Source organism: Heterocephalus glaber, unplaced genomic scaffold, assembly GCF_053883595.1.
Source record: "Heterocephalus glaber isolate CG9 unplaced genomic scaffold, H.glaber_assembly_v1.0 deba00001497, whole genome shotgun sequence".
Classification (NCBI taxonomy): domain Eukaryota; kingdom Metazoa; phylum Chordata; class Mammalia; order Rodentia; family Bathyergidae; genus Heterocephalus; species Heterocephalus glaber.
The window spans coordinates 17,220,699-17,234,355 of record NW_028258320.1 but is presented as its reverse complement, the minus strand read 5'-3'; the positions used below and the strand labels follow the sequence as shown (position 1 = coordinate 17,234,355).

General features: G+C 47.0%; 1 protein-coding gene across 1 annotated transcript; it reads right to left on the bottom strand.

Moving 5' to 3' along the window:
• Window positions 1-1,752: 1,752 nt before the first annotated feature.
• Window positions 1,753-5,716, bottom strand: Prf1 (perforin 1). Its single transcript, XM_004846213.3, has 3 exons — window positions 5,661-5,716; window positions 4,064-4,604; window positions 1,753-3,621 (listed from the first exon to the last, which is right to left on the bottom strand). Exons 2-3 carry the CDS (start codon window positions 4,597-4,599, stop codon window positions 2,493-2,495), a joined length of 1,665 nt encoding a protein of 554 aa, XP_004846270.2. The 5' UTR covers window positions 4,600-4,604; window positions 5,661-5,716; the 3' UTR covers window positions 1,753-2,492.
• Between the last annotated feature and the right edge of the window lie 7,941 nt (window positions 5,717-13,657).

The following is a 13,657-nucleotide window of genomic DNA, read 5'->3' as shown; positions in this document are numbered from 1 at the left end:
GCAGACCTGTGACCACCTTAGGTCTGAAGGGCTGAACCGAGAGGTCCTTCCCAGAATTGAGAAGGAGACATGCAGAGGCCTGGAGAGCTGCCGCAGCCAGCCCACAGCCGCGTCTCCAGGACACCGAGGGGAGCAGGGACCCTAACCTCTGCACTCCACCCTAATCTCCTGCCCTCTGACAGGTCAGACAGGCCAGGCCCTGGGCCAGGCCAGGGTAGGACAAGACAGAGGGCCATGGGAGGTACCTGGCAGAAGGGGCAGTTTTCAGACAAATGGAGGCTCAGATGTGATGAAGTGTCCCAGTGTCCGTATGGGACAGAGATGAATGTGTCACGCTGGGTCTTGAGCAGGGCCTGGGGGCTTTGCTGTAGCTGCCCCTCGACAACAGTGGTCATTGTTTCTCCTCGGTCATGCTATCTCTTCCCTAAGACACCCCATTCCTGATCCCTGCTGCTCTCCAAAGCTGTGCTCAGAGTGGAGTGCCAAGGACTCAGACACCTGGCTCTTCCTGCCACTAACTTTGACCGCTGTAAATCCCTTCCTCCCCTGGGCCTTAGCTTCCCTGTATGTGAAACCAGGACGGCTAGCCAGATGACCTTTCAGGGCTACTCAGATGATCTCCTAGGGCCCCTTCCACAGCACTAGGAAGGCTGGGATCCTTTTCTAAACAGTTGTGAGAAGGGAGTAAAATGAGCATTGTCCTCTTGGAGAAACTGAGGCCCAGGCAAAGGAGGGATTTGGTGAGTAAGCCCGCCCACTCTTGCATTGTGCTTTCCAGAGAGACGTGGCCTACGCCCTTGTTTGTTTTCAATTAGCCCAACAGTTGGCACAAAGAAATTTCACAGCCTCTCTTCTGCCCTTGTTTGTGTGTGTGGCCGCAAACAGAAATGGGTAAGAACAGCAGTTTCACCAGGCTTCTAGCCCTGCTAATGTCTCCTGCTCCATCTGGGGATTTAATCTCAGTACAGTGTCACTGCTTGGCTTTAAGCCTATGGGTCCTGCAGGAACCTTAGATCTTACTTTGTAGGGAGTTTCAAAGAGTTGGGAGGGCTGAGCCAGCTCCTCTGAGCCCCTCTGACTAAGGCCCTGCACAGCCACGACCATAGCTGCCCTGACTCCTGCCTCTGACTCCATGGGCCTATGCCCCAGGCACATGAAACAAAGGCTACTCCATTTAATACTGGAACCTGAGACTATGTGGCTTACTGTGTGCCAAGCTTGGGAGGCTCTCTGAGACCACCTTGTTGGAACCTCGGTTTCCCCAGGACTAGAGTGAGAACAGAGCTTTTCAGCCTATCCAGATGGGTTCTGTTAGAAGTCAGCTTTTCCAAACTTATGGCCCTGGATCAATGATGGCCCACATATATGTTCTCTTTGGCTTGTACCATGTTTACCCACATGGATTTATTTTCACAATGAAATTAACTGCCACGGTTAGAAATCAAATTGAGGTTTCTGGTTACTTGAAGAAATGAGAAGACCTGCCAGCGCTGGGCTCATATTCCTACCCCAGCGTGTTTGGGCTACAGTGGAACTGCAGCCCCCACCCCCAATAGACAAGACATGTGCTCTCTCGCCCACCACAGTCCTCACCCTGGCCTGTAGTCATCCCTTTGCAGCTAAAGACCACTGCCATTTATCACCAAGCTTCTGCTGCCCTTTCTTAGGTCAGGGGACTGTGAGCAAAGTCAAGCATTTTGGATTTCCACATTTCCAACAAAAGTAGAGGAAATTTGTTTCTATTACGTGCCTGCCTGTTTTGCCTCAGTTGCTGATACAGAAGTTTGTCTGTGTTTGGTCCCTGTCGTCACCTGTGTCACAACACCGCCACATAGTCATAGTCATCATAGTCACCATTCCGACATATTTATTGGCTTTCTGTCAAGCTGTGTCCACAGTGACATGGGTCCTGGCAGTCACTGATTACAGGGGAGACAGAGGCAGAGCAAACTGAGAGACTGGGGCGGAAAGGGTCAGATCTAACATGACGCAAAACTTGCTGGGCCAGAAGGGGCTGCAAGAAGGAAGGGCCTTAAACGATGAGCTGTAGGCAGCTGGTGTGGAAGCTCCTGGCTAGAGTTGGGGTCCTTGTAGCAGTGACTGTCCAGCTGGAAAATGTAGGAGGACTAAGGCAGTTTGGATGGAGAGACTCAGGGTTGACCTGTAAACTCAGCTGTGAAAAAAGTCTGAGTCTGCTGGGTGTGGTGGTGACTCCTGTAATGCCAGCCACTCAGAAGGCTGAGGCAGGAGGATCACAAGCTCAAGGCCAGCTTGGGCAACTTAGTGAGGGCTGTCTCAAAATAAGAGCTTGAGAGATAGCTTAGTGGTAGAATGCTTGCTTTGCATGCCTGAGGCCCTGCATTCAACCTCCAGTACTGTTAAAAACAAAAAGCGTGTTCATCACCTGGGATAGGAACATGAAGACAGGCCCCTGCTCCACGGTGAGAACTCCTCCTGTCTGAGCATGATGGGCCTCCCAGAGCTCACTGTAGTCACCACACAGCCCCACTCCGGTTTCCCGGAGGCTCCCCCAGAAGCCCTTGTGGGGCATATTCCATGCAGGTTGGCCCAGTTAGGTGGGTCAGACACCGGGCGCGGTAGTGGAATGTCAGGTCCCCGTGGTTCATGTGGCATGTCTCTTCATGTGAACCAGACATTGGGGAGCGGTCACAAGAGCCGAGAAGGTCGTCATCCCAGCCATTGTCTGCATCCCAGACCTGCACCCTCAGAGGCCCGCCTGTGGGCAGGAGCACGTCCCCAAAGTCCAGCCGGGTCGCCCACCTGGGGTTGTTATTGTTCCACACCGTGCCAGTCCTCAACTCCTGCTTGCCAAAGAAGACCTTCACGTAGGCATCTGAATCAGTGATCCAGTCCCCCCACAGATTCCTAGCTTGGACGATGGTCACCTCCAGCCGGGCCAGGCCCCTATGGCTTGGACAGCAGTCCTTGGTGGTGACTGCTGAGCCGTGGCACACACACTGGCATAGGTCGTGGGGGCTCTTCTGCTGCCCTGGCGGACAGGGCCGGCTGCAGTCCTTCCAGCGTGCCCTGCCCATCAGGTACTTGCTCAGTGCCTGCTTCAGTGCTTCCCGCCGTGGGTCCTGGGTCTCCACCAGCACGTGAAGGGGCTCCAGGCTATAGTCCACCAGGCCGGGCTTTTTGTACAGTGAGGTCACCCAGGCTGAGAACTGCTCAGGCCCAGCCTTGCTCCCAAACAGCAGGTCATACATGGATTCCTGGTGCCCGCCAACCACTTCAAAGAGGCGTTCTCGGTAGGCCTGGTGGAAGGAGGTTGCCATCTTGTGATGCTTCTTCTTTTCCTCACAAGCCCTGTATTCAGATGAGGAGCTGGCATGGCCGCTGATGCTGACCTGGGCCTCGACATTCAAACAGTCCCCTACCTCGTCGGCCGTGAGCCCCTCCAGGGCCAGCTCACAGGTGCGCAGGGCTGTGAGGGCCGAGATGCGGCCGCCCAGCTCCACGGCCCGGATGAAGTGGGTGCCGTAGTTGGAGATGAGCCTGTGGTAGTCAGGCTCAGTGGAGGAGTTGAGGCGGGGGGGCAGTTCCCGGAGGGCCTTCCTGAAATCAGGGTGGAGCGGGGGAGTGTACACCAGGCGATAACTGCAAGGAGAGAGAAACAGGAGTGGGCAGTATTGTGACCAGTAAATCCTTCCAAATTGTCCAGGGTCACGCGTGAGGACTTGAACCGGGAGCCTGGCTCCAAAACCCAAGCTTGGGGTTACTGGGCTGGCAGGAAGCCTACCCTATTGCTCCTTGGGGACCCAGGTACTTTGTACAGATATTTCCTCTTTTTCAAAATAACTTTAAAAATTTTTTATTTTCCTATTGTAAGCAGAGTGACAGCTTTGGGCGCTGTGATGTGGCCTTCATCTACCCATCTGTCCCCCTGGATCGGGCCCATGTGCCTGGGCTCCTGACTGCTCTGGTCATGCAGGCAGCAGGTGCCTGGCCTCACTGGGCAGGGAATGTGGCCTCCACACTGAGGAAGGACCCCTCTGATTCCCACCCCTTTTCCAGCTGCAGCCCACCTTCCCAGCCTCACCTGTACAGGCGGCACTCCACCCTGTCGGTGCTGAAGCTGTACTGGTCCCGGTGGCTCTTCTCGGCCGCAAAGTTTGCTGCCTGGGAGTGCGAGCCAGCCACGGACATCTGCACGTTGACGCTGGGGTTGGGAGACACATCCAGCCCTGCCTTCCAGTCATTGGTGATGGTGGAAGCTGCCTCGCCGGCCACGGCCTCCGTGGAGCTGACTTCGGCCTTGGACACGTGGTGCTGGCAGCCGGAGCCCTCGGCACGCCAGTGGTCCAGCGCCAGGGGCAACAGCTGCATGGCACCCCCCTGCAGGGCATTTTTACAGAGGGTACAGGTGCCATCCGGCCGAAGGAACCTGTGTGTGTCCACAGGGAAGGAGTGCGAACGGCGGAGGCTGGTCACATCCACTCCTTCCCCGGCCAGCCATGCGCCTGGCACGAAGTTCCGCTTCTGTTTGCACTCTGAAGGCCCGGCTGTGTAGCAGGGGGCTGGGGCCCGCAAGGGCAGCAGCAGGAGAATGCCCAGGAAGAGCAGGTGGGCAGCCATGGAGCCTGGGAAGCAGAGGGATGAGGGTTACCTGACTTCTCCACCTGCAGCTGTGGACTATTATAAGGAGAGAGACTGAGATTCTCTTGTGCTGTCCAATGCCAGAGATAGATTGTTCCTTGCAGGCTTGGTCTACTTGCTACATTGCCCAGAGAGGGTAAGTGTCTTGCCCAGAGTCACACAGCAAGGAGGAGTCCCTTGCTATTTAAGGCCTAGTGGGCATTTAGATTGATGGCTCTGTCCCCAGGATACAGCTACTGCAGGTGAGAAGGGAGCTACGGCCAAAGAAGAGGAGATAGAGTGACAGTAGCAGCTTTTGGGGAGGGCCTGGGAGCCCAGGGAAGCCTAGATCCTGAAGAAGTGTCATTTAGTCCCAGAATTGACACCTTTCCTGCACTGACACTTCTGTCTGTAGCTCCAGCTCTGACTTCTCCTGCTGAGCCTTAATGGAACTGGGAAAGAAGTGAGGTGATGCCTTACTCTCCCTGGGAGCATCAGCTGAACTCTGGGCAGGAGGACCTTGGCATTTGCTCTTCAGACCCCTCTTGGTGCTCAGGTCTTCGCTGGCATTTCCTACTGATCTTTGCGCATGTCCCTCGTATTCTAGCTGGGTCCGCCCACCCAAAGGAGTGACTTGAAGGCAGAATCCAGGCAATATGAGGGTTCAGGAAAGTAAGTAGGGGAAGGAGAGTCTCCCCAAGGCCCCACAATCACCCAGCTTAGGAGGCCAGCACGGTCTGTGATCTTAATTAACCCAGGGAATCAGCTCCTCCCTGGTCCCCATCTTACCAGCCCAGGGAGCCTGTTTCTAGTGGTTGGAGAAGCTCAAGCGTCAGCACTGGATGGGACCTTGTAACACCTCTCCATTCACGTATGAGGAAACTGAGGCCCAGAGTGGGAGCAAGGCTGCCTGGTGAGTTAGTAACCCAGGGTCAGGGCCTTCTGACACCGGTCTCTTGTCATAGGGAGGTCACAGCATTTCCTTCCCCATCAAGCTCTACCCCAAAGGGCAGACCCACTCCCTCCCGGGGCCCCCAGGTCCCCCCTCTGCTCTTCCCTACCTGGAGGCCAAGGAGAAGCAGCCAGGACACCTCCCTCCCCACTGGAGGCTGAGAAATGGTGGTGTGGGCCCCCAGCACACTTGCCTCACTTCTGCTTCCTGCCCACCCCCAAACTGTGGCCACAGGTCCCACCAGCACCCACCCTGTGCTCACCTCCCCTTCCGGCTCGTGACAGCCCTCAGGAAGTAAGCTGTGATGGCCAGAGGTGCATCTGCCACACAGGGCCATTTGGGGCGTGGGAACCTGGAACAGTAGGGCGAGCACAGGACTCAGGGCCTTTGTCCTTGAACTCTGGCATGACTGAGCTGGCAGCTGAGCCAGGCATCCCCTCCTGCTGTCTACTCTGGTGAGATGTGGCAGGCGCTGGGCAGGAGCTGAGAGCCGCCAGGGCCCAGGCCAGTGCAGTGAGGCACTAAGCTGTGTGGCCAGGCAGATGCTTTAGCCTCCCTGTGCCTCAGTTTTTTCATCCAAAAATGGGGATAATGGTAACATAGACCCCGGTGGTGGTTGTGTTGATGAGGTGAGTCAGACCATGCTTAGCACAGTACTCAGCCCCTGGCCAGTGTCAGCATACGTGACTCTCCTCTCATCATTAAGCAGCAGGAGTCTACTTCCTGCCCACACCTGCACCCCTGCCCTGCCTTGGGCCTGAGCCCACTGGTGCTGGGGGGACCAGAGGCCCCTCTTTTCCATACTCCACCTTGCCGGATGTCAGGGTGGGGAGGTTTCCATGGGTGGAGTGACTCATGGACACCTCTGGGGGGCAAAGTCACACTGATTGTGCGGTGGGGACGAGTGGGTAACTGGGTGACCAGTTCCCACCTCCAGCTGCATCTGTGACAGGAACAAACAGCCGCAGGCCCCAGACTACGTTTGACCCTGTGTCTCCTAGGTCATATCTCAAGCTCATCCCTTCTGTCTGTGGCCCCCGTGTGCCCGCTGTTACGGGAACAGGGGCTTACTCGGCCTTCTTGGAACTGGTCCCGTCTTCTCCTGTCCCTCGCCCATGAATGGTGGCCTCCTGACCTCTCCAGCCATGTGTGGGGCCTGACAGAGGCTTTAGGGAGTTCAGTTCCTAGCCGTTCTGGGAAGGCCAGTTTGGGGACATGGAAAAGAGGTAAGGTTCTTAATAGGCTCTAGTCCCAGCTTCTCCGGAAACCTGCAGTGTGACTCTCAGCTGGAGATTCTCCCTCTCCTGACTTTCCTTGTCTACCACATCAAGAAGAGGGCCCTGGGATCGCTAAGCACCCCTCAAATGGAGGATGAGCTATGGGGTAGCAGGTTTCCAGCGGCTAAGGTCTAGGACACAACCCTTAGGGTGGGGGCGTGAAAGAGCAGGGACAACAATGAGTTGACACCCATGTGGCTTGTATCGCCCATGACACTGTCCTGTCCAGTTGAAACTTGATGCTCCAGATGTACATGAAGCACTGTTTTTCCTCAAAGGCAAATTTCAAGAAGTGCACTATTTGTTCAATAGCCAGACACCATGGATGTGGTTTTTAAAAATGACTTTATTGAGATGTAATTCACAGCCATATAGTCACCTATTTAAAGCATCCAACTCAGGGGTTTTTAGATTATTCATAGTGTGTTGTCTGTCCATTGCCACAATAGATTTTATTTTATTTATTTTTTAATTTTTTGAGATAGGATCTTGCTATGTAGCCCAGGCTGGCCTTCAACTCATGGTGATCCTCCTGCCTCAGCCTCCCCAGTGCTGGGATTGTAGACGTGCACCACCAAAATCTACAATAGATTGTACAACTTTTTTGTTAGTCCCCAGAAGAAACTCTGTAACCACTGGCAGTCAATTCTCATTACTTCCCACCTATTTTCTAACCTAATCTATTTCCTAATTCACCTCAATTGTTTTTTCTATTTTTTATGTGTCATATAAATGGAATCATACAATATGTGACCTTTTATGTCCGGCTTATTTCACTTACCATAGTATTTTCAAGGCTCATCCATGTTGTAACACAGAACATACTTTATTTCTTCCATGGCTGAATAATATTTCATGTGTAGACATACCATGTTTTGTTTATCCATTGTCAGCTGATGAGTTGATAGGCATTTGTGTTGCTTCTTTCCCCATTTTTGACTGTTATAAATAATGCTGCTATGAATGTTGTACATAAGTTTTTTGTTTGTTTTTGTTTTGGTCCTGGGAATTGAACCCAGGGCCTTTGCATTGAGCTATAATCCCTATACCTTTTTAAATATATATATTTAGAATTTTGAGACAGGGTCTCTGGAAGTTGCCAAGCTGCCCAGGTTGGGCTCAAACTTGCAATCCTCCTGCCTCAGCCTCCCAGAGTTCTGGGATTACAGGTGTGCATCACCACACCTGTCTGTGCACAAGTTTTTGGGCGAGCATATGTTTTCATTTCTCTTGGGTTTATACCTACAAGTGGAATTGCTAGGTCATGTAGTAACCCTATGTTTTATTCTTCTAGGAACTGGCTGGAAAAGTGACTGCACTGTTAAACATTCCCACCAGCAGCGTGTGAGGGTTCCAGTTTCTCCATATCCTTTCCTAACCGTATTATTATTATCCTAGTGGGTATGGAGATTTCCCTGATGGTCAGTAAGCCTGAGTTATTCACGTGCTTATGGGCCATTTGTCTATCTTCTTTGCAGAAATGTCTATTCAAGTTCTTTGCCCATTTCTTATAGAGTTCTCTTTTTACTGTTGAACTGCAATAGCTCTTTACATATTTGGATTTTAGATCTGTCTCAGATATATGATTTGAAAATATTTTCTCCTCTTCTGAGTTGTCTTTTCACTTTTTTGATGGTATCCTTTCAAAGCACAAAAATGTTTAAATTTGATGAAGTCCAGTTTATCTATTTTTTGTTGTTGTTGCTTATGGTTCTAATGTTCTATGTAAGAAGCTGCTGCTTAACCCAAGGAGATGAAGACTTACTCCTATGTGGTCTTCTAACAGTATTACAGTTATAACTTTAACATTTAGATTTATGGTCCATTTGGAGTTAATTTTTGTGTATGGAAAGGCATCCAGTTTCATTGTTTTCTATGTTGGTGCCCAAATGGTTTTGATAGTTTTTTAAAGTTACAAAATATCTACTTTTGATAGGAAAGCTCCATAGATACTGGCTAAGATTTGAATGTTTGTGTCTCTCCAACATTCGTATTAAAACTTAATCCTCATGCACACTCATGTTTAGAGCAGCACAATTTATAATAGCTAAATCTTGGACATGCCCTATATAGCCCTCAACAGATGAATGGACAAAAAACATGGTATTTGTACACAAATGGAGCACTATTCTGCCATAAAGGAGGATGAATTTTAGGCATTCTTAGGTAAATGAATGCACCTTGAGACCATAATATTAAGTGAAATAAATCAGACACACAACCTTAGACATTGCATGGTTTTTCCTAACTGAGAAACCCAAAACACACATAAAGAACAAAATAAAAGATAATAGGAAGTAGGAAGATCTTTTTCAAATGGCAAGAGGACCAAGAGTTGGAAGGAAATGGGAGGGATGGGAGGGGTAAGGAACAAAAACTAATTGGGATGTGTTATGTACATGTACCAACTCCTCATGATAAATAAAGTCATTATGTACTGCAAATGTGTACCAATAAAAAACAACTTAGCTCCCAATGCAATACCAGTAAGTGGTGGGACCTCTCAGAGGTGAAGGGGATTGGGCCCCTTGTGAAAGGGTTTGAGGAAGTCTCCTAGTTCCACTTTTCCTTCTGTCCTTCTGCCAGGTGAGGACAGAGCAGCCAGGCGTCATCTGTGGAACACAGCAGAGTCCTCACTGGATGCTACATCTGCTGGAACTTGGATCTTGGATTTCCCAGCCCCCAGAACTGTGAGAAATAAATTTCTAGTATTTATTTTTTTATTTTTTTATATATATTTGTTGGTACATTTTAGGTATACAATACATTTACATTTATCATTGGGTGCTTGTACCTGTACATGATGTATCTTAGTTCTTATTTTTTCCCCCATTACCTGTGTACCCTTCACCCCCTCCACCCTTCCCTATTTACATAGACTTTGTTTCCATTTTTTTTTCTTTCTCATAATTTTTCCTTTCCCTTCTTCCTTTTCCCCTTCCCCTCCCACCACCCCTACCCCTTTGGACCTTTTCCTATTTCAAATTATCAATTATTCATTTTAATCATTTTCATCCTTATTTACACTTTCAGTTTCTCACACCAGAGAAACTATTTGGTATTTACATGTGTGTCCTATTTATTTCACTTAAGAGTATGGCCTCAGTATGCATCCATTTAGCTATAAATGACTCTAATTTCTCATTCTTTATGGCTGAGTAGTACTCCATTTTATAAAAAAACCACATCTTCTTTATCCAGTTTCCAGTTGATGGGCACTTGGGCTGTTTCCAAGTTTTAGCTATTACAAACTGTGCCGCTATAAACATGGGTGCACATATATCGCTGTGGTATGATTCTTTTAATTCTTTGGGGAAGATACCCAGTCTAGTATTTATTAATGATCTGTTCCTGTAGTTGAATGTTTGTTCCCCAGAATTCATCTGTTGGAAACTGAATCCTCAGTGTCATGTGTTAGTGGTATTTGGAGGTAATTAGAATTTAATAAGGTTATCAGGTTGGGGCTCCCATGATGACAATTGTGACTTTATGAGAAAAGGAGGAGAGGCCCCAGCTAATATGCTCACTCTGTCTCACCACGTGCTGTCCTTTGGCATGTTTTGACGCAGCGAAAAAGATGCCAGATGCTGAGCAGATGTTGGCCCCAGGCTCTTGGACTTCCCATTCTCCACAGTAGTGAGCAAATGAACCTCTATTCTTCATAAATTTCCTGGTCTCAGGTATTTTGTTATAGCAACAGAAAGTGGACTAAGACACCAGTCTAAGGTATTCTGTTATAGCATCAGGAAGAGGCTAGGATGATACACTACATAAAATGCAAGCAGGAGATACTAATCCTGATTGCACCTACTTGTATGGACTAGACCTGCTATATGAACCATAGCCATGAACTCTAATCAGGGGGTCCCTCAGAAAGCCAAGTGTTTAGATGATAATTAATGCACATATCCTAAAGATCCACATGTAGTCACAGGTACAGTTTTCTTCACGTGGTAACAATTCTGTGGTCCCTTTTCTTTACAGGTTTGTGAAACTTAGATGATCTTCCTTCCCCTTTATGTGTTACCACAGTTCTGCTCATTTTCCCCTGGGTCTCCTAGAAAGAGATGAAGAATCATCCCTCTTTTTCCTTCAGTGGAAGAGTATACAGAGGGTTGGCCCTCTGTTTTTGTCGTTGGGTAGGTATTTAACTCCTGGGTCTCTGTCTTCAGTAGTTGTCGATCTATTCCATTTTCTTTTTCTTTTCTGGTAGTAGTGTTAGCCATGTTATGCTTTTCTAGAAAAAAAATTTCAGTCTAAAATTTCACACTGTAGACTTGAAGTTATTTGCAGTATTTTTGTTCTGTCTTCATTGAAACATCTGAATAAGTAACGATACCTCCTTTTTTATCATGGATTTTTTGTGGCTTTTATTTTTGTTTCTAGGACAGCCTTGCTGAAGATTTTATGTATTACATTAGCTTTTCCAAAGAACTGGGCCTTGGATTTATTGATCCTCTCTATTGCAGCATTATTTTCTATTTTATTAGGTTCATTCTTATCTTTTTATTATTTCCTTCCTCCTTTCTACATTCTTGGGGCTTTTATTATTCTTTTTCTAACTGCTTGAGATCTGTGTATAGGTCCTTAATTTCAGTCTTTCTTCCTTAGGGAAGCATTTAAGTCTGTCTTTCTCTCTAAGAATCTTTTTATCTCTTAAGTTTTGGCATGTAGTATTTTCCCTATTACCCAGTTTCTTCATATTTTCTAAATTTCTTTATGATTTCTTCTTTGGCTTATGAGCTATTTAAAAGTGTACTTTAATTTCTGGTGCTGGGGATTGAACTCATGACCTTATACTTGTGAGGCAGGCAGTGTGCCACTGAGCTAAATCCCCAGCCCATATACTTTAAATTTTTTAAGCAAATGGGGCTTTAAATGCTATTTGTCAGGTAAGCTGCAATGTAGTCCAAGCATGTGGTTTCTTCCATGTTTGTATCAATTTTCTCCATGGTCTGATAAACTGTTCAGTTTTTGTAAATGGTCCTACATATTTGATAAGAATATGTTATTTGCTAACTTTTGGAAGTAGAGTTCTATGTTTAAATCTATGGCCTCTTAATATAACAATCACCGAGAGAATCATAAAATCTTCACAATGAAGGTAGATTGTTCAAATTCTTTCTCCCTACAATGACAATTCTGTCACTTTTTGCTTCATATAACTGCTTTACAAAACCAGTTTAGGGGCCGGGGATTTAGCTCAGGGGTTCTGCTGCCTGCCCCACAAGCGTGAGGTCCTGAATTCAATCCCTGGTACCAAAAGAAAATCAAAGAAAAAACCAAAAAAACCCAAACCAGTTTAGCATTGTTTTGTCTTTCTGGCAAATTGAACTGTTTAGCATTATGCTATTTTTCCTCCCAAATAATGCTTTTTGGTGAAGTATCTATTTTGTCTGATGTTAACAGAGCTATTCCAACTTTTTTTTTACTATTATTTTTAATTATGGTAAAGTACAATTGACCATCCTAACCATTTTTAAGTGTACCAACTTTGTTTAACACGCAGCACAGAGATGGTCTCCTATCTTACTGTCAAACTCCCTGTGTTCTTCTGTCTTAAGTGGGTCTCTGTTAAACACAGTTAGTTGGATTTTCTTTTATCACCCAGATAGAGTAGCTATCTATTTAACTATGCACAAAGGCCATCTCTATTTATTGTGGCTAGTTTCCTCAGGTTGTTTCTATCACCAGGTTTTATATGTTTTCATTTTCCTTCTTTTTCTGTGTCTCTTTCCCTTCTTCCTTTCCTGCCTTTTTTTGGGATTGAACTTTAACAAATTGCATTCTTTTCTCTGTACAGGTTTCCTCCTTCTATTTCTTTTCTTTTCTTTCTTTTCTTTGTTTTTTTTTTGTTTGGTTTTTGCTATGTAGCCCAGGCTGGCCTTGAACTTGTGGCAATCCTCCTGCTTCAGCCTCCCAAGCGCTGGAATTACAGGCATGCACCACCACTCCCAGCCCACCTTCTATTTCTAATTCTTTCCTGGTTGCCCATCAAAAGGCTAATATGCATTCTGAACCAAGTCTAAAAGTGTTTACAATTGTCCTCTTGCCTAAGGGATGAAGACCTTAGAACCAAAACCACCTTTTCTTGTTTTGAGGGTTATTTTTGTCCAGTTTTTTGTTTTGTTTTGTTTTGTTTTGTTTTGTTTTGTTTTGTTGAGACCAGGTCTCACTATGTAGCCCAGGGTGTCTCAAACTCATGGTGATCCTCCTGTCTCAGCCTTCTTGTTGCTGGGCTTACAGACATGTGCCACCACACTTGGCCTTTGTCCAATATTTTAGTTCTTATTTTTCCTCTACAACATCAATTATTTTTAAGTATAACGTGATACAATGGATGTTTGTTTATATTTATCCATATTTACCAGTATCTTTGCTCCTACCTTTCTTTGGGAATAATTTTCATTTTTCTAAAAGTACAATCTTTAGAAGAGCTTCTAGCAAGCATCTATGGAAGCTTATGCTCTCGGTTTCCATTTGTCTAACATGTCTATTCCACCCTTGCTCCTGAATCATTCATTGTCTTAGCTGGTTGACACTTTGAAGTCATTACTGGTTAACACCTCTCGGCATTCTGAGTTGTATCGCCGTGTTGGGCTTACACTATTGTTGTTCTGCTTTATTCTTTTACAGAGAAGTTGCCCTTTTGGGGAGGAGTTGAAGGGATTGCTTTTAAAATCTTTTTAATCTCAGTCTTCTGAGATTTTACTACAAATTGTATATCTACAGATAGATTGCTTTCCATTTATCCTGTTTAGAATTTGTGATGCTTCCTGAATTTGAGGATTCACATCATTCAGCATTCTGGAAAACCATCATGACCACA